General features: G+C 43.4%; 1 protein-coding gene across 1 annotated transcript in view; it reads right to left on the reverse strand.

The window, feature by feature from the left end:
* Nucleotides 1-22,381, reverse strand: part of LOC144578859 (tubby-related protein 3-like) — a 39,233-nt gene extending 16,852 nt beyond the window's left edge. The window contains exons 1-2 of the mRNA XM_078346904.1: nucleotides 22,283-22,381; nucleotides 2,559-2,610 (exon numbers count right to left, since the gene is read on the reverse strand). Coding sequence (XP_078203030.1) covers nucleotides 2,559-2,610; nucleotides 22,283-22,305 — 75 coding nt within the window. The 5' untranslated portion in view covers nucleotides 22,306-22,381. The remainder of the gene's footprint in view (nucleotides 1-2,558; nucleotides 2,611-22,282) is intronic.
* Between the last annotated feature and the right edge of the window lie 941 nt (nucleotides 22,382-23,322).

Consider the following 23,322-nt stretch of genomic DNA (forward strand, 5'->3'; position numbering starts at 1 on the left):
TCTTTTGGATATAGAGGGGTCAGGGAGCTGCTTGAGGAGACAGTTTGTACTTTATAGGGGCTTAATTGCTGAGCTGTGCGCTCTGTTGTTCATTCAGGGCTGTTAGGCTGCTATGTTTGATTCTGCTGCAACATAGCTCATTAAAAAACCCTTTTTTTTCCTCAAATGCTCTGTGTTGAGGGGTTTGGGTTTTATTTTTGGATGTTCAATGAGGTGTCCTGCCCAGCTAGAAGGCAGACTAGCCACTGTTTGGCTGCTGAGGCTCCGCCCTGCTGTTGTGTGATTCGCCCTGTTCCTGCAGGCTCTGCTGTGGTCTCTGCCACGCCCTGCGGCGGAGTCTCTTCGTTGTAGCGTGTTGCCTCAGCTATGGCAGGCTGTGTCAGCAGTGGGCGTGTATCTCAGTAGGGATGGGTTGCCTTGGCAACGGCTGGCTGAGTCAGCAGTTGGCGTGTATCTCAGTTGGGGCGTGTTGCCTCGGCAACGGCTGGCTGCGTCAGCAGTGGGCATGTATCTCAGTTGGGGCGGGTTGCCTCAGCAACGGCTGGCTGTGTCAGCAGTGGGCGTGTATCTCAGTTGGGGTGGGTTGCCTCGGTAGTGGTGGACTCCCCTCCCCCACAGAGCGTCTCGGACCGTCTGCCCGGGATAGTTTGAAATCGCGGTTTTGTTCGTCCCACTGGGTATCCCAAACGATCTGTCCCTGCAATCCCCTGGGCTGGGCTACTGTCCAAGTCTCATTGAGTCTCAAGTCCAGCCCTCTTAAGTCTCAGGTTGCCAGTTCAACAGGGCACCCGGACAAGCGAGCCCTGTGGGGATTGCTGGGTAGGGCCGGCCGCCGCCGCCCCGGCTGCCGGCTTCGCCAGGCGAACCTACTGCCTAGCATCCCATGTCTTTTTATACTTGGGAGTTTCCCCGTTCTGTGGGCAACAAAGATCAGTCTGTAAATGCAGCTCTGACTCACCGTTTGTAGATTCAACGCGAGCTCCAATCCTGGGTTGTTCTCACAGCACCATCTTCCAAATAGTTTTCTCTTTTTCTCTTTTTTTAAAGACAGACTTTTGTCCAGGCTGGAGTGCAGTGGCACCATCAGCGCTCACTGCAGCCTTAACCTCCAAGGTGTACCTGATCCTTCCGCCTCAACCTCCTGAATATGAACAGCTAGGACTACAGGTGTGTGCTACCATGCCCAACTAATTTTAGTATTTTTTGTAGAGACCAGTTTCCCCATATTGCCCAGGCTGTTCTCAAACTCCTGAGCTCAAGCAGTATGACCACTTTGGCCTCCCAATGTATTGGGATTACAGGCATGGGCCACCACACCTCCCCATACAATGCATTTCTAACCAAGCTGAGGTGGTGATCCAAGTCTATTGAAGATGTGTGGTATCTTCATAGCATTATCCCAGCTCAAAACATATAAACATACATGCATGGGGAATGATAGAGGAACACAGCAAGGGTGATTTCTTGAGGTGGTAGACTAAGGCATGATTATTTCTGTTTTCTGCTTTTATTTTTTTCAAAGTTTTCTTTTATAACTGGAAGAAAAAAATATTCTCTAAAACTCCAATTATTTCCATGTTTTAAGCAGTCAAAGAGCAGTGAGTTTGGCATTCTCATTTATCTTGCATAATTAGAAATCAAATTTGAGTCAAGGATGAAAAGAAGAAAATGGCAGTTGGAAGATATCAAATAGAAAGCAGTCAACTCTATGAATAACAGCAAGATAAAGACTATAGTAACAAGAAAAGTCAGGAAAAAGCATGAGAGACCATGATAGAAAAAAAAACAAATGAAATGGAAAGGAAGGTACTAGCGCATAGTACAAGTACCACTTGACAAATAAGGGCTTACAGGCATTAGCCACTGTGCCCAGATTGTCCTTGTCTTTATATACATTTTTTTCATTACTATCCATGGGGTGGGTATGATGCTCCACAGATGAAGAATCAGAGTCCCAGAGAATTCAGTGACTTGTCCAAGTCACATAGTATAAGTGATAGAGCTGGTAAGAAACTTGGGTTTTTTATGTTTTTAGTAGAGATAAAGTTCACATGTAAGGAAAATATTTTCTATAGAAAAGGAGTTTTCTGCTTGTGGTCTAGAAAAGAGAGGCCAAAGAGCTAGAATTTGATAGGGTTTCTCTGGTTTGTCCAAGAAAGAAAAATATCTTTTTTTTTTTGAGATGGAGTCTCACTCTATTGCACAGGCTGGAGTGCAGTGAGTGGCCTGATCTTGGCTCACTGCAACCTCTGCCTCCTGGGTTCAAGCAATTTTCCTGCCTCAGCCTCCCAAATAGCTGGGATTACAGGCAAAGAAACCTGAGGAATTTTTGGTGATTGTAAATCCAAGGCCAATCTTGTTGCTGACATCTTGAAAGCCCTTTGGTTTTGCCAAAGCCCAGAGCCTTGGTTCAGTAACCACTAAATCCAGACACTATTTCAGAGGTAACCACCCGAACTGTCTCCTTTCCAGTATTTTTTCCATGGCCCTACCAAGGCTTCAGAGCAACACGGTTAGCATAATTGGTCACCTATTTTAAAAGAGGAGACTCTGCTCACCTGATAATCCAGCTTAGCCTGTCGCATCTTCATTATTTCCTCATGGGAGACACTGTTAAAAAAATAAAACAGTAGGAGAGGACTCAAGATGGCACTGTGAGAACAACCCAGGATTGAAGCTCGCGGTCAATGTGCGGAGGGGGTGAGTCAGTTCTGCATTTCCAGACGGATCTTTGTTGCCCACAGAACAGGGAAATTCCTAGGTATAGAGGAGATGCGGGACGCCAGGCAGAGGTTTTGGCTGGTGCAGCCGGCGGCCGGTTCGGCGGCGGCCCGTGCTGTGGCGGCGCTACACAGCACTCCGCACAAAGCGCGCTCATCTGGGTGCCCTGTTGGGCCGGCAACCTGAGACTTGGAAGGGCTGAACTTGAGACTGAACTAGACTTGGACAGTGAGCCAGCCCAGGAGATTCCAGGGTCACAGCTTTGGGGTAGCACAGTGGGACGAACAAAATGGTGATTCCAAATGCTCCCTGTGGAGGGATTCACTGAGGCCACAGCTCCGTGAAGGAGGGGCGTCCGTCATTACGGAGGCAAACTGCCCTTATTGAGGTACACGCCCATTGCTGATGCAGCCTGCCATTGCCAAAGCAACCCGCTACAACAGAGGGACTCGCTGCAGGGCGTAGCCCATGGCAGCAGGGCGGAGACTGCAGCAGAAGGGCAGAGCCTGCAGCAACAGGGCGAACCTCACACGAGCAGGGCGCAACCTCGGCAGGCAAATAGTGACTAGGCTGCCTCCTAGCTGGGCAGGACAGTGCGGCGGACACTCACAAGGAAAGCCCCAACACCCCCCAGACAGAGCATCTGAGAAAAAGAGGGTTTTTTTTGTGAGTTCTGTTGCAGCAGAATTAAACATAGCAGCCTAACGGCCCTGAATGAACAACAGAGCTCACAGCTCAGCACTTGAGCTCCTATAAAGTACAGACTGTCTCCTCAAGCAGTTCTCTGACCCCTCTATATCCAAAAGACTGACATTTGGCAGGCATCATTCTGGGACAAGGATAGCAGAAAAAGAAACTGGTAGCATCCCTTAGTGTTCTGCAGCTGCTATAGGTGCACCCCAGACAAGCAGGGCCTGGAGTGGACCTCAGCAGTCATACAGTGAAGGGGCTAGACTGGTAGAAGGAAAACCAAGTAACAGAAATACTTCATCATCAACAATCTGGGTGTCCACTCAGAGACCCAATCGAAAAGTCAGCAACTACACAGACGACAGGTGGATAAATCCACAAAGATGGGAAGAAACCAGCACAAAAAAGAGGAAAACACCCAAAACCAAAACAACTCGCCTCCTAGAAAGGACCAACACTCCTCACCAGCAAGGGAACAAAGCTGGATAGAGAATGACTGTGACGAAATGACAGAATTAGACTTCAGAAGGTGGAAAATGAGAAACTTTTGTGAGCTAAAAGAAAATGTTTTAAATCAATGCAAAGAAACTAAGAACCTTGAAAAAAGATATAAAAAAAGATTCGAAGAAATGATAACAAGAATGGATAACTTAGAGAGGAATATGAATGAATTAAAGGAGCTGAAAAACACAATACGAGAACTTCGCAAAGCATGCACAAGTTTCAATAGCCGAATTGACCAAGCAGAAGAAAGAATATCTGAAGTCGAAGACCAACTCAATGAAATAAAACGAGAAACCAAGATCAGAGAAAAAAGCGCAAAAAGGAATGAACAAAGTCTCCAAGAAATGTGGGACTATATGAAAAGACCTAACCTACGTTTGATAGGTGTACCAGAAGGGGACTAAGAGAATGAATCCAAGCTGGAAAATACTCTTCAGGACATCATCCAGGAAAATCTCCCCCACATAGCAAGACAGGCCAACACTCAAATGCAGGAAATACAGAGAACACCACAAAGATATTCCGCAAGAAGAGCAACCCCAAGGCACATAATCGTCAGATTCACCAAGGTTGAAATAAAGAAGAACATACTAAAGGCAGCCAGAGAGAAAGGTCGGGTCACCCAAAAAGGGAAGCCCGTCAGACTCACAGCAGATCTCTCAGCAGAAACACTACAAGCCAGAAGAGAGTGGGGGCCAATATTCAACATTCTTTTTTTTTTATTGCATTTTAGGTTTTGGGGTACATGTGCAGAGCATGCAATACAGTTGCATAGGTACACACAGGGCAGTGTGTTTTGTTTGCTTTCTCCCCTTCACAAAGGAAAGAACTTTCAACCCAGAATTTCATATCCAGCCAAACTGAGCTTCAGAAGTGAAAAAAAAATAAAATCCTTTGCGAACAAGCAAGTACTCAGAGATTTTGTCACCACCACGCCTGCTTTACAAGAGCTCCTAAAAGAGGCACTACACATAGAAAGGAACAACCAGTACCAGCCATTCCAAAATCACACTGAATGCTAAAGAGCATCAACATAATGAAGAATCTACAACAACTAATGTGCAAAACAGCCACTTAGCATCAAAATGGCAGTATCAAATTCACACATAACAATATTAACCCTAAATGTAAATGGACTAAATGCACGAATCAGAAGACACAGACTGGCAAATTGCATAAAAATCCAAAACCCATCAGTGTGCTGTATCCAGGAAACCCATCTCACATGCAAGGATGCACAAAGGCTCAAAATAAAGGGACAGAGGAAGATTTACCAAGCAAATGGAGAGGAAAAAAAAGCAGGAGTTGCAATTCTCATCTCTAATAAAATAGACTTTAGAGCAACAAAGATCAAAGAGACAAAAAAGGCCATTACATAATGGTAAAAGGATCGATACAACAAGAAGAGCTAACGATCCTGAACATATATGGACCCAATGCAGGAGCACCCAGATACATAAGGCAAGTTCTTAATGACTTACAAAGAGACTTAGACTCCCACACAATAATAGTGGGAGACTATAACACTCCACTGTCAATACTAGACCGATCAACCAGACAGAAAATCAACAAGGATATCCAGGGCTTGAACTCAGACCTGGAGCAAGCAAACCTGATAGACATTTACAGAACTCTCCACCCCAAATCCACAGAATACACATTCTTCTCAGCACCACATCACACCTACTCTAAAATTGACCACATAATTGGAAGTAAAGCACTGCTCAACAAATGCAAAACAACTGAAATCATAACAAACAGCCTCTCAGACCATCGTGCAATCAAGTTAGAACTCAGAATACAGAAACCAACCCAGAACCGCACAGCTTCATGGAAACTTAACAACTGGCTCTTGAATGTTGACTGGGTAAACAATAAAATGAAGACAGAAATAAAGAAGTTGCTCGAAACCAATGAGAACGAAGACACAACATGCCAGAACCTCTGGGACACATTTAAAGCAGTCTCTAGAGGAAAGTATATAGCAATAAGTGCCCATATGAGGAGAATGGAGAGATCCAAAATTGACACCCTATCGTCAAAATTGAACGAGCTAGAGGAGCAAGATCAACAAAACTCAAAACCCAGCAGAAGACAAGAAATAACTAAGATCAGAGCTGAGCTGAAGGAGATTGAGACACGAAAAACCCTTCAAAAAATCAATAAATCCGGCTGGGCGCTGTGGCTCAAGCCTGTAATCCCAGCACTTTGGGAGGCCGAGGCGGGTCGATCACGAGGTCAGGAGATCGAGACCATCCTGGTCGGCATGGTGAAACCCCGTCTCCACTAAAAGTACAAAAATCTAGCTGGGCATGGTGGCGCGTGCCTGTAGTCCCAGCTACTCAGGAGGCTGAGGCAGGAGAATTCCCTGAACCCAGGAGGCGGAGGTTGCAGTGAGCCGAGATCACGCCATTGCACTCCAGCCTGGGTAACAAGAGCGAAACTCCGTCTCAAAAAAAAAAAAAAATCAATAAATCCAAGAGCTGGTTTTTTGAAAAGATCAACAAAATAGACAGACCACTAGCCAGATTGATTAAAAAGAAAAGAGAGAACAACCAAATAGATGCAATAAAAAATGATAATGGGGAAATCACCACAGATTCCATAGAAATTCAAACCATCATCAGAGAATATTACAAACAACTCTATGCTCATAAACTAGTAAACCTGAAGAAATGGATAAATTCCTGGACTCCTGTGTCCTCCCAAGCCTAAGCCAGGAGGAAGCTGAAACTATGAATAGACCAATAACAAGGTCAGAAGTCAAGGCAGCAATTAAGAGCCTACCACTCAAAAAAAGCCCAGGTCCAGAAGGGTTCACAGCCGAATTCTACCAGACACATAAAGAGGAGCTGGTACCATTCCTTCTAAAACTATTTCAAACAATCCAAAAAGAGGGAAGCCTTCCCAAATCATTTTACGAGACCAACATCATTCTGATACCAAAACCCGGCAGAAACCCAACAAGAAAAGAAAACTTCAGGCCAATATCCATGATGAACATAGATGCAAAAATCTTCAATAAAATATTGGCAAACCGATTGCAACAGCAAATCAAAAAACTTATTCATCATGATCAAGTAGGATTCATCCCAGGGATGCAAGGCTGGTTCAACATACGCAAGTCTATCAACGTAATTCACCACATAAACAGAAACAAAAACAAAAACCACATGATTATCTCAATTGACGCAGAGAAGGCATTTGACGAAATACAGCAGCCCTTTATGCTAAAAACCCTCAATAAACTCGGTATCGATGGAACGTATCTCAAAGTAATAAAAGATATTTATGACAAACCAACAGCCAATATCATACTGAATGGGCAAAAACTGGAAGCATTCCCTTTGAAATCTGGCAATAGACAAGGATGCCCTCTCTCACCACTCCTATTCAATATAGTACTGGAAGTTCTAGCCAGAGCAATCAGGCAAGAAAAAGAAATAAAGGGTATTCAAATAGGAAAGGTGGAAGCCAAATTGTCTCTATGTGCAGACGACATGATAGTATACCTAGAAGACCCCATCGCCTCAGCCCAAAAACTCCTGAAACTGATAAGCAACTTCAGCAAAGTCTCAGGATATAAAATCAATGTGCAAAAATCACAAGCATTCGTCTACACCAATAACAGACTTAAAGAAAGCCAAATCAAGAACGAACTGCCATGCACAATTGCTACAAAAAGAATAAAATACCTTGGAATACAACTCACAAGGAACGTAAGGGACCTCTTCAAGGAGAACTACAAGCCACTGCTCAACGAAATCAGAGAGGACACAAACAGATGGAGAAACATTCCATGTTCATGGTTAGGAAGAATTAATATCGTGAAAATGGCTATACTGCCCATAGTAATTTACAGAATCAATGCTATCCCCATCAAGCTACCATTGACTTTCTTCACAGAACTGGATAAAACCACCATGAACTTCATATGGAACCAAAAGAGTGCCCGCATAGCCAAATCAATTCTAAGCAAAAAGAACACAGCAGGGGGCATCACACTACCGGATTTCAAATGATACTACAAGGCTACAGTAATCAAAACAGCATGGTACTGGTACCAAAACAGACATATAGACCAATGGAACAAAACAGAGGCACCGGAGGCAACACAACATATCTACAACTATACAATCTTTGATAAACCTGACAAAAACAAGAAATGGGGAAAGGATTCCCTATGTAACAAATGGTGTTGGGAAAACTGGCTAGCCATGTGCAGAAAGCAGAAACTGGACCCCTTCCTTACACCTTACACTAAAATTAACTCCATCTGAATTAAAGACTTAAACATAGGACCTGGCACCATAAAAACCCTAGAGGAAAATGTAGGCAAAACTATCCAAGACATAGGAGTAGGCAAGGACTTCATGAACAAAACACCAAAAGCATTGGCAACAAAGGCCAAAATAGACAAATGGGACCTAATCAAACTCCACAGCTTCTGCACGGCAAAAGAAACAGTCACTAGAGTGAATCGGCAACCAACAGAATGGGAAAAAGTTTTTGCAGTTTACCCATCTGATAAAGGGCTGATATCCAGAATTTACAAAGAACTCAAACACTTTTACAGGAAAAAAACAAACAAGCACATTCAAAATTGGTTAAAGGATATATCAACAGACACTTTACAAAAGAAGACATATATGAGGCCAACAATCATGAAAAAATGCTCATCGTCACTGGTCATCAGAGAGATGCAAATCAAAACCACGTTGAGATACCATCTCATGCCAGTTAGAATGGCGATCATTAAAAAATCTGGAGACAACCGATGCTGGAGAGGATGTGGACAAAAAGGAACACTTTTACACTGTTGGTGGGAGTGTAAATTAGTTCAACCATTGTGGAAGACAGTGTGGCGATTCCTCAAGGCCTTAGCAATAGAAATTCCATTTGACCCAGTAATCCCATTATTGGGTATGTATCCAAAGGACTATAAATCGTTCTAGTATAAGGACACATGCACACGAATGTTCATTGCAGCACTGTTTACAATAGGAAAGACCTGGAATCAACCCAAATGCCCATTGATGATAGACTGGATTGGGAAAATGTGGCAGATATACACTATGGAATATTATGCAGCAATCAGAAATGATGAGTTTGTGTCATTTGTAGGGACATGGATGAATCTGGAGAACATCATTCTCAGCAAACTGACACAAGAACAGAAAATGAAACACCACATATTCTCACTCATAGGCGGGTGATGAAAAATGAGAACACATGGACACAGGGAGGGGAGTACTAAACACTGGGGTATATTGGGGGAAAAGGGGAGGGCCAGCGGGAGAGGGAGGGTGGGAGGGATAGCCTGGGGAGAAATGCCATATGTGGGTGAAGGGGAGAAGGAAGCAAAACACATTGCCATGTGTGTACCTATGCAACTGTCTTGCATGTTCTGCACATGTACCCCCAAACCTAAAATGCAATAAAAAATAAAAAAAATAAAGCAGTATATAAAGAGGAAAATCATTGTCAATTTCATCTTACATACATACTCTTTTTTTTTTTTGAGACCGAGTCTCACTGCTCAGATTAGAGTGCAGTGGTGTGATCTCTGCTCAATGCAACCTCTGCCTCCCAGGTTCAAGTGAGTCTTTTGCTTCAACCTCCCGAGTAGCTGGTATTACAGGCCCCCAGCACCTTGCCTATGTTTTTGTATTTGTAGTAGAGACAGGGATTCAACATGTTGGCCAGGCTAGTCTGGAACTCCTGAGCTCAGGTGATCCACCCACCTTAGCCTCCCAAAGTACTGGGATTACAGGTCATGCTCAGCCTGTATGTACTCTTTTAGGCTATTTGGAACCAATCAATTCTGCCTTATAGAAGGCATCAGCTTCTAGAGGCTGCCCACACTGAATGCAGGAGGACTTGCCACCCTTAACACCACACTTATTCCAGAGGACATGAGGAGGCTGCAATATCCCAAGGATAAGAGAAAGATGAAAACACAGACCCAATAAATGCAGGGATTTTTTTTGTTTTGTTTTAAACACTGTCTTAAGCATTAATGCTCTGAACACAGTGGTAAGCATTTTTCGTGGTATTTTGTTTATTCATTAAAACAGCCCTATGAACCATTTATCATTATTTTTCACACTTTGAAGATGAAGAAACAGACATGAAGAGCCATGTGTAAGGTTAACAGCAGAAACAGACCCCAATTCTGGTCTCTTTCTGACATGTAAATTACATCTGAAAAATCAAATATACTTATTTCTTTTTTTAGAGTTAGTTCTAAGACTAAGAAAATTACACTGTGTATAGCATCTTACTAGAACCTTACGATCTAGGCATTTCATTTAACTCACTCAAGTCTGTCATTAATAACACTTATTATGCCAGTCACCAAAGAAGAGGACTTTAATTGTGGATGAACAGATGACATCTATTGCCACTGAGAGACAGATCTGCTTGAAGAAAGAAAAAAAAAACAATAAAAATGGAATAAAACCAGTCTTCAGCTGATAAACCAAACCCTTCTGAACATTTAAAAACTATCTTTGGGCTGGGCATGGTGGCTTACTCCTATAATTCCAGCAATTTTGGAGGCCAAGGTGGGAGGATCATGACAAAGCCAGGAGTTCAAGAACAGCCTGGCCAAGATGGAAAAATCTTGTCTCTACTGAAAATACCAAAAATTACCTGGGTGTGCTAGTGCACACCCGTAATCCCAGTTATTCAGGAGGCTGAAGCAGGAGAATCACTTGAACCTGGGAGGCAGAGGTTGCAGTGAGCTGAGCTTGTGCCATTGCACTCCAGCCTGGGCAACAGGGAGAGACTCCATCTCAAAAAAAATTCTCTCTGAAGGCTTTTCTATTTTTGAGAATTTCCTAATTTAAGACTTTATTTTGTGATTCATCATTCTTAGAAAGTGTAAAGTATGAAATAAAGCAGAAATGGTTCTCAATTATTTGCATGATAAATGTTTACTGGGAACTTAGTGCCAGAAAAACTGGAATTACAAGGTGCCATTTATACCAAAGCATTTTTCCATGGCTTAATGGTGTGCCACTATAGTCCTACATTTTAGAAGGTTCTATGCATCTTACTAATGCATAACAACTTGGAATTTGCATGCTGTCTCAAAGATTCTTCTTCATCACTTGTGAGGCAGATTTAACAACCCTCAGACACAGACGTGGAGGTGCTTTCTGATTTTCTGACATGCCCCTCTACTAATTACTCATGACCTTTACGTTTACAAAACAAACAAATGGCTGGGTGTGGTGGCTCACACCTGTAATCCCAGTACTTGGAGAGGCCAAGGTGCACAGATCACAAGGTCAAGAGATTGAGACCATCCTGGCCAACATGGTGAAACCCCATCTCTACTAAAAATATAAAAAGTAGTTGGGCGTGGTGGCATGTGCCTGTAGTCCCAGCTGCTCAGGAGGCTAAGGCAGGAGAATCGCTTGAACCCAGGAGGCAGAAGTTGCAGTGAGCCGAGATCACGAACTTCAGCCTGGTGACAGAGTGAGACTCCATCTCAAAAACAAACAAACAAAACACTGGGTAGGCAGTAAATAATCTCTTTTCTCCTGGTTCCATCCAAAGAGGAACAAATAAACAAAAATGTTAGATACAACAGCCTCTGGCCTTGACTTTGTAGCCTCCATGTTTCACCTAGATATTCCTATTTCCTTTAATTTTTTTTTTATCTACAGTCATGTACTTTTAAATGCCCAATTAAAAAATCCATCGTTAATATAGTACCAAAAGAAAACAAGATAAAACAAAAATAGAGTACTAGACTATTACAGGTATTCAGTGTCTATAAATATAAATTTTTGGTTTTTTTGAGACAAGAGTCTTGCCCTGCCACCCAGGTAGAGTGCAGTGCCATGAACTCAGCTCACTGCAACTTCTACCTCCCAGATTCAAGCCATTCTTATGCCTCAGACTCCCAAGTATCTAGAACTACAGGTTCTCACCATCATGCCAAGCTAATGTTTGTATTTTTAGTAGAGATGGGGTTTTGCCATGTTGGCCAGGCTCATCTCGAACTCCTGACCTCAAGTGATTCACCCATCTCAACCTCCCAAAGTGCTGGGATTACAGCATGAGCCACCAGGCCTGGCCATGTATCAGTATAAATTTTTTAAAGTTCTGCATAAAATGACCAAGACAAACATCTATGAATATTATACAGCAAAAGGAGAACTTGAAAAAAAGTACATTGTTATAGACTAGTATTTTTTTTTATTAAAAAATTTTTTTGGCTGGGTATGGTGGCTCACACCTGTAATCCCAGTACTTTGGGAGGCTGAGGCAGGTGGATTGCCTGAGCTCAGGAGTTCGAGACCAGCCTGGCCAACAGGGTGAAACCCCATCTCTACTAAAAATACACAAAATTAGCTGGATGTGGTGGTGTGTGCCTGTAATCCCAGCTACTCGAGAGGCTGAGGCAGGAGAATCAAGTGAACTCAGGAGCAGAGGTTGCAGTGAGCTGAGATCATGCCACTTGCACTCCAGCCCAGGTGACAGAGCCAGACTTTGTCTTAAAAAAATATTTTTTTTTCTCCATCATGAACTAGTATTTTCAAACAGCTGCTGCTATGAATGTGTACTCTGTTCTCAACACTAAGCCAAAGGTGTGATGACCTCTGGCTTGGGGGCAAACAAATTATTCCCCACTCATCCATGCTAAAATCTCTTGAAAAATGCTAAGTTGTGACATACAACAAAATTTTTCAAACGTTTCTGTTAAGGCCTCAACTAGAGAAAAAAAACAGGTGTGTCTTGGACAGTACAGCTAGACACCACTTGATTCCTTTCATCAAGCCTGGGCATGCTGAGCAGACAATAACTGCAACATTGACATGTCTCCTATATATCAAAAGTCACATTTTCCCTGAGTTCTAAGTTTAAATAAATTATAACTTAAAAAGCTATACCTTTTGTTAAATTATAACCTATAAGGATATTTTATAAGGCTGGGAGTGGTGGCCCATGCCTGCAATCCCAGCACTTTGGGAAGCTGAGGTGGGTGGATCACGAGGTCAAGAGATTGAGATCATCCTGGCCAACATGGTGAAACCCCATCTCTGTTAAAAATACAAAAATTAGTTGGGTGTGGTGGCACGTGCCTATAGTCCCAGCTACTCGGGAGGCTGAGGCAGGAGAATCTCTTGAACCTAGGAGGTGGGGATTGCAGTGAGCTGAGATCATGCCACTGAACTCCAGCCTGGTGACAGAGTGAGACTCCATCTCCAAAAAAAAAAATATATATATATATTATAGACGTATAGTCAATTAAAACTTCTAGTCTAACATGGAATGTCATCTTACTAAAATTACATTTTTCTGAGTTAATATTCTTTTTTATTTTTGAGACAGTCTTTGTCACCCAGGCTGGAGTGCAGAGGCATGATCTTAGCTCATTGCAACCTCCGCCTCTCGGGTTCAAGCAATTCTCCTGCGTCAGCCTCCCGAGTAGCTGAGATTACAGGCACCAGCTGTGGAGATGGGGTTTTGCCATGGTGGCCAGGTTGGTCTCAAACTCTTGACCTCGGGCTATCCGGCCACCTCCGCCTCCCAGAGTGCTGGGATTACAGGTATGAGCCACCAGCCCAGCCTCAGTTAATGTTCTCTTTTCCTTCATTTTAACTTAGTTATTGAATAGCAAGCCTAACTCTAACCAAGCCTGGTTAATAAATCAACACAAAACAGAAAGAATTCCTGTTTTGGAAAAGAAAAGTGGAATAACAATTTTTCCTCTTATTTTCTCAATGAAAATTTCCTATTTGCTTGGGATAAATGGGAAACCCTAAACATCCATCTTGAAGAAACACAGAAACACTCAAGCATGGCAGAGAAAGCCCACAGAACACCACTCTCTTGAACTATTCTCCAGTTGCCAACCAGTAAAGGCTAAACTGAAGATACCTGCTGGGCGTGGTACCATGAGCCTGTGGTCCCAGCTACTCAAAAGTTTGAGGTAGGAGGAGGGCTTGAGCCCAAGAGTTTGAGGGTGCAGTGAGCTGTGATTGCACCCCTGCAGGGCAGCCTGAGTGACAGAGTGAGACTCCATCTCAAATAGATATACATAAGATAAATACATAAAAATTAACTGATGATATCTACAAGGCCTTACCAATGCACAGTATACACAAAGATAATTTTCTGAGAATGTGTCCCATCTTACCCACCTCTATGAACACCAAAAAATCCTAGACTAGAAAAGAGACATTAGTGGAAAACTGACAAAATTCGAATAAGGCACATGAATTAGTTAACAATACTGATTCTATATTAATTTCCTGATTTTGATCATGGAACTAGGACTATATAAGATGTTAACATTAGGGGAAACTTGGTCAAAGGCATAGAGGGATTCTGTAATATTTTCACAACTTTTCTGTAAGTCTAAATAGATTTTTTAAAGTCAGCTATAAAAAACATTAGTGATAAATCTAGGTGAAGGGCATAGGTTTAGCAACTGTGCTTTCTTGCAACTTTTCAGCAAATTTAATTTTTTTGAAAATAAAAAAAGAAAAAGAATATATGCATTTCGGTAAATTGTTTTCATAGTTGTGGACTGACTATCCTTAAAAATACCACTGCCACTGAGTGCAGTGCCTCACACCTGTAATTTCAGCACTCTGGGAGGCTGTATGGGCAGATCACTTGAGGTCAGGAATTCAAGACCAGCCTGACCAACATGATGAAACCCCATCTCTACTAAAAATACAAAAATTAGCCAGGCATGGTGGCCCACACCTGTAGTCCCAGCTACTCGAGAGGCTGAGGCAGGAGAATCGCTTGAACCCAAGAGGCGAAGATTGTAGAGAGCTAAGATCACACCATTATACTCCAGCCTGGGTGACAAAGCAAGACTCCATCTCAAAAAAACAAAAAAAAAAAATCTCATTGCCCTTTAACCTAACACCTAAATTATGCTCACACAGTATTTCTAGGGAATGAAGACAGTATGAATAATGAATAAATTTGCTCAAGGTAAGTAACAGAGAAACTTGGAGCCTACTTTAAAACATTACTCATTCCACTGCTAGTCTAGTGCTATACTCAACAGACCATGCTGCCAAGTACTTTGAAGCACTGAATAATGTTATTAATGACCCATGAGAATCTATGATTATGCAATGCTCTCAATATTCCTGTCAACTTCTCTCAGCCTGTTAAGAGTAAATTTTTGAGCGGTCAGTAACACAAAATCCATCACCACTAAACAATCAGTGTTTCTTGCTGCTTCCTACATTGTGCTAGATAAGGATGCTGTAATCAGCACTCAACTGCAATTTGACCAGTGATGCAGGAGGCTAAACAGACTCTTTCTGTGGTGCTGGAGAAAGTAAACACCATCCTTGCCAGAAAAGCAGCAGGATACGATTTGCAAATATAAAGGCTTGAGCAACCAGTTGCTTTTCCTGATAGTAACTTGAGTGAAGGCTTCCTTTAGACTTAGAAATTAGATATACTTATCTTCTTTCATTAGATTAATGCAGTAAGTGCCAGTGCACATTAATAAGGAAGACAACTTTGCAATTTATTTTAGAGAAATTCATAATTGTAAATATTTAGTAATTAGCTGCTGCATGAAGTTAAAATAAATATAATTTACAAAAATTTAGTTCAACTTAACCTATCAGAAATAAATGTAGTATGTGTGACTAGGAATTATTGCAAAGATATTACACAGGAAAGATGAAGGAAATAAAAAGTTTACCTCAAGAAAACAGCTACAAAAACAATTTTTTGTTCTTAAATCTAGTTATGCATGCTTAATTGAAGATTGGCTAATATCCTTTAGGAGCAAAATTGTAGGTATAATTATAACTTTTAATTAAATTCTCATACTTAAAAATCAGCAAGGTGGACTTCATCAAAATGAAAAACTTTTGTTCTGCAAAGACACTGTTATGAAAATTAGAAGGCAAGCCACAAACTAGGGAAAATATTTGCAAAACATATCTCCAACAAAAATTTTATAATCTAAAGGAGTCTTACAGATTAATTAAGACAAACAACCTAACTAAAACTTAGAGCTAGGCATGGTAGCTCACACCTGTAATCTCAGCACTTTGGGAGGCCTGGATTTGGAGATCAGCCTGGCCAACATGGTGAAATCCCATCTCTACTGAAAATACAAAAAATTAGCTGGGCATGGTTGGGCATGCCTGTTTTCCCAGCTACTCTGGAGGCTGAGGCAGGAGAATCAATTGAACTCAGGAGGCTGCAGTGAGCTGAGATTACATGACTGTACTTCCAGCCTGGGCAACAGAGTGAGACTGTCTCAAAAAATAAAATAAAATAAAATAAAAATTGGGCAAAAGCCTAGGCCACATAGGGAGGCATTGTCTCTACCAAAAAAAAAAAAAAAAAAGCCAGGTGTGTGGTAGAATGCTCCTGTAATCCCAGCTACTTGGGAAAATGAGGCAGAAGGATTGTCTGAGCTAGGAAGGTCAAGGCTCCTGTAAGTCATGATTGTGCCACTGCACTCCAGCCTGGGGAACAGAGTGAGATCCTGTCTCAAAAAAAAGTGGAAGGGCAAGGCAAAAGAATCACAAAATAACTTTTATGAATGGGCAATAAGCATATTAAAAAATAATCAATATGATTAGTCTTTAGGTAAATGTATATTGAAACCACAATATGGCCAGGCACAGTGATTCACACCTGTAATTCAAGCACTTTAGGAGGTGGGAGGATCACTTGAGCCCAGGAGCTCACCACCAGCCTGGGCAACATGGTGAAACCGTCTCTAGAAAAAACAAAATAAAATAAAAATTATCTGGACTTGGTGGCGCATACCTTTAGTTCCAGCTACTTGGAAGGCTGAGTTGGGAGGATTGTTTGAGCCCAAGAGGTTGAGCTATCAACATACCACCAAACTCCAGCCTGGGTTAGAGAGTAAGACACTCTTGAAAAAGAAATAAATAAAAATAAAATAACTGTAAGTGGAAAAAAAAAGTTATCTGTGATGTCTACAGGAATAGAAGAATTCCAGAAGGATATGTACAAACTATCCACAATAGTTACCTCAAAGGTAGGGTGTTAAAAAACAAAAGTATTATTCAAAACAGATGTTTTTTAATTAAAAAAAGAGTATTTTATTAATTATATCAGGACATCAGCTGACAAGGGTAGCAGAGGAGGAAAGCTAACCACTCCCTTTAGGCTTTACTTTTGTAATTTCATAGAGCCAGTCACCAATCATTATTCCCTTTCAGTTTATGGACATTTAAATTTCGCACTAATAATCTGTTATTGACATATTGATGTTTATACAGGTTACCATTATACAGGAAACATTTCCAATCCAAGTGCTTCTAACAGCCTAAGAAAGTGCTTTTATGCTCTAAATAAAATTGGGGAGAAAGGAGGAAAGTATAGTCCGGAGACCATCTACAGAACAATATATCTTTAGAGTCCAAGTTTTTTTTTTTTTTTTTGAGGTGGAGTCTCGCTCAGTTACCCAGGATGGAATGCAATGGCACCATCTTGGCTCACTACAACCTGCTCCTCCCAGGTTCAAGCAATTCTCCTGCCTTAGCCTCCCCAGTAGCTGGACCACAGGCATGCGCCACCATGCCCTCCTATTTTTTTTTGGTATTTTTAGTAGAGACAGGGTTTCACCATGTTTGTCACGCTAGTCTCAAACTCCTGACCTCAGGTGATTCGCCTGCCTCAACCTTCCAATCATGCTGCAATTATAGGTGTGAGCCACTGTGCCCATCTAATTTTATCTTGAAAATTAAATTCTGGGTTTTATTCCATAATGGAATGGGTTCCATTTTAATATAAAAATAACCCTCACTGCTCTCTTAAGTAATATTCATAGTTTGAGTAACTATGACCTTCCAGGAAAAAAATACTTTTATGATTTAGCACAGGGGTGGCAAACTATAGCCTGTGGGCCAAATCTGGCCTGCTGTCAGTTTTTATACTGTCTGTGAGCTAAGAATTAATTCCACATTTTTTTGTTATGTTTTGAGATGGAGTTTTGCTCTTGTCGCCCAAGCTGGAGTGCAATGGCGTGATCTCGAATCACCAAAACCTCTGTCACCCAGGTTAAAGCAATCCTCCTGCCTCAGCCTCCTGAGTAGCTGGAATTACAGGCATGCACCACCACACCAGCTAATTTTGTGTTTTTAGTAGAGACTGGGTTTTGTCATGTTGGTCAGGCTTGTCTCGAACTCCTGACCTCAGGTGATCTGCCCCACCTCAACCTCCCAAAGGGCTGGGATTGCAGGTATAAGCTATCAAGACCAGCCTATGAATTTCACATTTTTAAAAGAATAAAAATATCTGAAGAAAAATATTTTGAGACATGTAAAAATTACATTAAATTCAAATTCTAACCAGGTGCAGTGATTCATGTCTGTCATCCTAGCACTTTGGGAGGCCTAAGTGGGCTGAATGCTTGAGGCCAGGAGTTTGAGTCCAGCCTGAGCAACATAGTGAGACCCTGTCTCTACAAAAAGTTTAAGAATTAGCTGGGTGTAGTGGTGCACACCTGTAGTCCCAGCTACTCAGGAGGCTGAGGCAGGAGGATTGCTTCAACCGAGGAGTTCGAGGTTGTTGTGGGCTATGATTGCACTACTGCACTCAGCTTGGGCAACACAGTGAAACTCTGTCTCAAAAAAAATTTATCACTGTGTAGGAAGTAATGAATAAAAAAAGAAAAAAATCTTCAAATTCCAGTGTCTATAAATTCTTATTGAAACAGACACATTCATTCACTTACCTATTATCTATGGCTGCTTTTGTGTTTCAACAGCCAAACTGAGTAATGAGTAACTGGGACAGAGACGGTATGGCCCACAAAACCAAAAATATTTGGTCCAGATCTTTACAGAAAAGGAATATTGGCCAGGGGTGGTGGTGCATGGTGCATAACTATAGTCCCTGCTGCTAGGGAGGCTGAGGTGAGAAGATGGCTTAAGTCTAGGAATTCAAGACCAGCTTGGGCAACAAAGCAAGACCCCTGTCTGAAAAAAAATTAAAAAGAATAGGTTAGCTGACCCCTGGCTTGGCCTATATTAGTTCAAACTAATTGTAAGTCCCCCCCGCTTTTTTTTTTTCTTTTTTGAGATGAGTTAGTCAGGCTGAAGTGCAGTGGTGCAATCTCGGCTCACTGTAACCTCTGCCTCCTGCGTTCAAGCAATTCTTCTGCCTCAGCCTCCCGAGTAGCTGGGACTACAGGTGCATGCCGCCAAGCCTGGCTAATTTTTGGATTTTTAGTAGAGATGGGGTTTCACCATGTTGGCCAGGATGGTCTTGATCTTTTGACCTCGTGATACACCCACTTTGGCCTCCTAAAGTGCTGGGATTACAGGCATGAGCTACCACGCCTGGCATAAGTCCCCATTTAGAGATGTGTGCTGTGTGGTTACAGCACAGTTCCCAGTGCAACTTAACCTAGTAAAGCCTCAAGTTTCCTAATTTACAAAGTGAGGACACTGACACTTAACTCACAAGGTAATTGTGAATATTAAATGAAACTTGGCTCATGGTAAGCATTCAAACTACAACTGCTATCATTTTTTTTTTTTTGAGATGGAGTTTCCACCCTTGTTGCCCAGACTGGAGTGCAATGGTGCCATCTTGGCTCACTACAACCTTCGCCTCCAGATTCAAGCTATTCTAGTGCCTCTGCCTCCCAAACAGCTGGGATCACAGGCATGTGCCACTGTACCCAGCTAATTTTGTATTTTTCGTAGAGATGGGGTTTTACCATGTTGGCCAAGTTGGTCTTGAACCCCTAACCTCAGGTGATCTACCAGCCTTGGTCTTCCAAAGTGTTGGGATTATAGGCATGAGCCACCATGGCAGCCTAGACTTTTTTTTTTTAAGCGACAGGGTCTCGGGCCAGGCAGTGGCTCATGCCTGTCCAGCATTTTGGGAGGCTGAGGTGGGAGAATCCTTTGAGGCCCGAGTTCAAGACTAGCCTGGGCATTATAGCAAGATCCTATTTCTTGAGAGAGAGAAAACACAAACGATCACGATGGACCAACAGACAGACACCAGGTCTCACTATGTTTCCCAGACTGGTCTTGAGCTACTGGCCTCAAGCCATCTTCTTCCTCCTGCCTCAGCCTCCCTAAGTGCTAGGATTACAGGCATAAATCACCAAGCTTGGAAAGATTATTTTTGTTTTTGAGGCAGAGTCTCGCTCTGTTGCCAGGCTGGAGTATAGTGGCACAATCTCAGCTCACTGCAATCTCTGCCTCCTGGGTTCAAGCTATTCTCCTGCCTCAGCCTCCCAAGTATCTGAGACTACAGGCACATGCCACCAAACCCAGCTAAGTTTTGTATTTTTAGTAGAGATGGGTTTTACCATGTTGGCCAGGATGGTCTCGATCTCTTGACCTCATGATCTGCCCACCTCAGCCTCCCAAAGTGCTGGGATTACAGGCGTGAGCCACTATGCCTGGCCTTCAATACTTTTTAATACTACAAATGAATGTATTACCTTAAGCTTTACTTCAGTGAGAAGACTAATGATTTCATCATAATACTTTATCACCTTTCAAAAACTTCTGCATAATCTTTCGAATGGTGGAAACCCAGACATTTCTAAGAACTCCCCCTGTATTAAAAAAATCTTTAGGCTGGGTGTGGTGGCTCATGCCTGTAACCCCAGCACTTCGGGAGGCCAAGGCAGGTGCATCACCTTAGATCAGGAGTTTGAGACCACTCTGGCCAACATGGCAAAAACCCCTCTCTACTAAAGATACAAAAATTAGCCAGGCATGGTGGCAGGCACCTGTAATCCCAGCTACTCGGGAGGCTGAGGCAGGGAGAATTGCTTGAACCCAGGAAGTGGAGGTTGCCTTGAGGTGAAAATGTGCCACTGCACTCCAGCCTGGCAACAGAGCAAGACTCCGTTTCAAAAAACAAAAAAATCTTTGGAATTCAAAAGTTGTATTGTTACTGAAACACTGTTAAAATATGTTGTTCCTCTGCTAGTTGCACTTAAGTACAGTTCCACTTAGTGAATACATATTACTGCATGCCAGGAATTACGTTAAGTATCTACTATTTAATTCTCACAATAACCTTTACAAAGTAGGCACTATAGTCTCATTTTACAGAGAGATATGAAACTCACAGATGCTCTAAATGAATTTGGGGAGAAAGGAGGTGAACTCCTTTCACATGAGTTTCATATCTCTCTGTAAAATGAGATTATAATACCTACCTTGTAGATTTATTGAAGTTTCTTCCTGCAAAGCTAAATAGTAATAACTTTAGTTTTCCAAAAGCAGATTTCAAAAATATTTCAGGCCAGGTGTTGTGGTTCACACCTGTAATTCCTAGCCCTTGGGAGGCTGAGGCAGGCGGATCACCTGAAATCAGGAGTTGGAGCCCAATCTGACCAACATGAAGAAACCCAGTCTCTATGAAAATAAATAATAAATATTTCTTGTTTTCTTGTTACAGCTTTAGTTTCTACACCTCACAGGAACTTCTTTTTTTTTGAGATAGAGTCTCACTCTATCACCAGGCTGGAGGGCACGATCCCAGCTCACTGAAACTTCCGTTTTCCGGTTTCAAGCAATTTTCCTGCCTCAGCCTCCCGAGTAGCTGGGACAACAGGCATGCACCACCATGCCCAGCTAATTTCTTTTGTACTTTAGTAGAGACAGGGTTTCACCGTGTTGCCCAGGCTGGTCTCGAGCTCCTGAGCTCAGGCAATCAGCCCATCTTAGCCTCCCAAAGTGCTGGGATTACAGCACTGCGCACAGCCAATTTTTTATTTTTATTTTTTTTGGAAATGGGGGGTTGGGGCAGGGCGCGGTGGCTCACGCCTATAATCCCAGCACTTTGGGAGGCTGAGGTGGGTGGATCACTAGGTCAAGAGATCAAAACCATCCTGGTCAACATGGTGAAACCTGGTCTCTACCAAAAATAAAATTCAGCATTACCGGTCCAAAGCAGCGGCGTCAGAACAAATTACCAAACGTCACCCCCAATCTCCTGCTCCGCCTCCCGGGAACGGCTGGGTCCCCCTCTCGACTGTGACACCATTGGGCGTATAAGCACAGTGGGGCCAGCGTGTCTCCCCGGCGAGAAACCCAAGGCCCAGAGAGGCCGAGGGAGCCCGACACGAAAACTACAGAAGTTCCTGAGTGGGGACCTGAACCAAGGTGTCTGCCCATGGCGCGGGGTGTAGAGAAGAGTCAGCTCCACTTGAGAAAGGGGTCCCCACACGCGAGTGGGGCGAGGAGTCAGTTGAACCCAGTCCCTCCCTGGGTCGCCAAGTCCTGAGTCCCGCCCTCTCCCCGCAGGACTCCCGGAGAGGACCTCAGCCTTATGGCTTCGCCCCTCCACCTTCAGGCTTCACCCCTCTGCCTCACTCAGGAGGAGACCTGCCATGGCCCTATCTGACCTGTTGTCGCTGGAAGACTCCATGCCTGCCTCGAAGAAGCGCCCACCACGACCTACACACTCTTCGCTGCCGTCATTAGAGTGGCAAGGCTGGCAAGCCGCCGCGTCCGCCTCCTGGCAACCTCATTCCGCACTGTCGCTGCCGCCCATTGGTCCTTGTGCTCGCAGCTCCTGTCTCATTGGCTACTGCAGGGCCCAACATGCCGGAGGATTGCTAAGGGGCGGGAGGCGCGTGGGAGTTAAACGCGCCTGATGGCTTGGTCCGCTGGAGCGTCTCGCAGTGCTGGGACTGAAGGCTGAAGGATGTGTTCGCCTTGGCTGCGCCCGCGGAGCATCCTGCGGTCAAGCCTGTCAGTGGAGTCGCCCATACCCCACCAACCACCACGGACGCAACGGCTCCCTGCAACCCCACCATTTTTACTGAGCCCACCCAGAGCTCTTCCCAAGGTTTGCCCTGTGAGGATGTCCAGACCTCTGCTGCCTCCCATTCCAGCCCCTGCCCAGATACCAGCGGCCTTCGTGGACCCACTCTGGCACCCTCTCCAGCTGTCACTCCCAGTGATTCCACTGCCTCAGCCTCCCAAGCAGCTGAGATTACAGGTGCACACCACCATGCCCGGCCGTATTTTTAGTAGAGACGGGCTTTTGCCATGTTGGCCAGGCTCATCTCGAATTCCTGACCTCAGGTGATGCATCTGTCTCACGTCCCAAAGTTCTGGGATTACAGGAGTGAGCCACCGCACCCAGTCATATGGTCCTTTTTAAAAATATGTTGGCTGGGCGAAGTGGCTCACGCCTATAATCCCAGCACTTTGGGAGGCCAAGGTGGGTGTATCACGAGGTCGAGATCAAGACCATCCTGGTCAACATGGTGAAACCCCATCTCTACTAAAAATACAAAAATTAGCGGGCATGGTGGCACATGCCTGTAGTCCCAGATACCTGGGAGGCTGAGGCAAGAGAATTGCTTGAACCCAGGAGGCGGATGTTGTGGTGGGCTGAGATTGCGCCATTGCACTCCAGCCTGGGTAACAAGAGCGA

Source organism: Callithrix jacchus, chromosome 13 (assembly GCF_049354715.1).
Source record: "Callithrix jacchus isolate 240 chromosome 13, calJac240_pri, whole genome shotgun sequence".
NCBI lineage: Eukaryota > Metazoa > Chordata > Mammalia > Primates > Cebidae > Callithrix > Callithrix jacchus.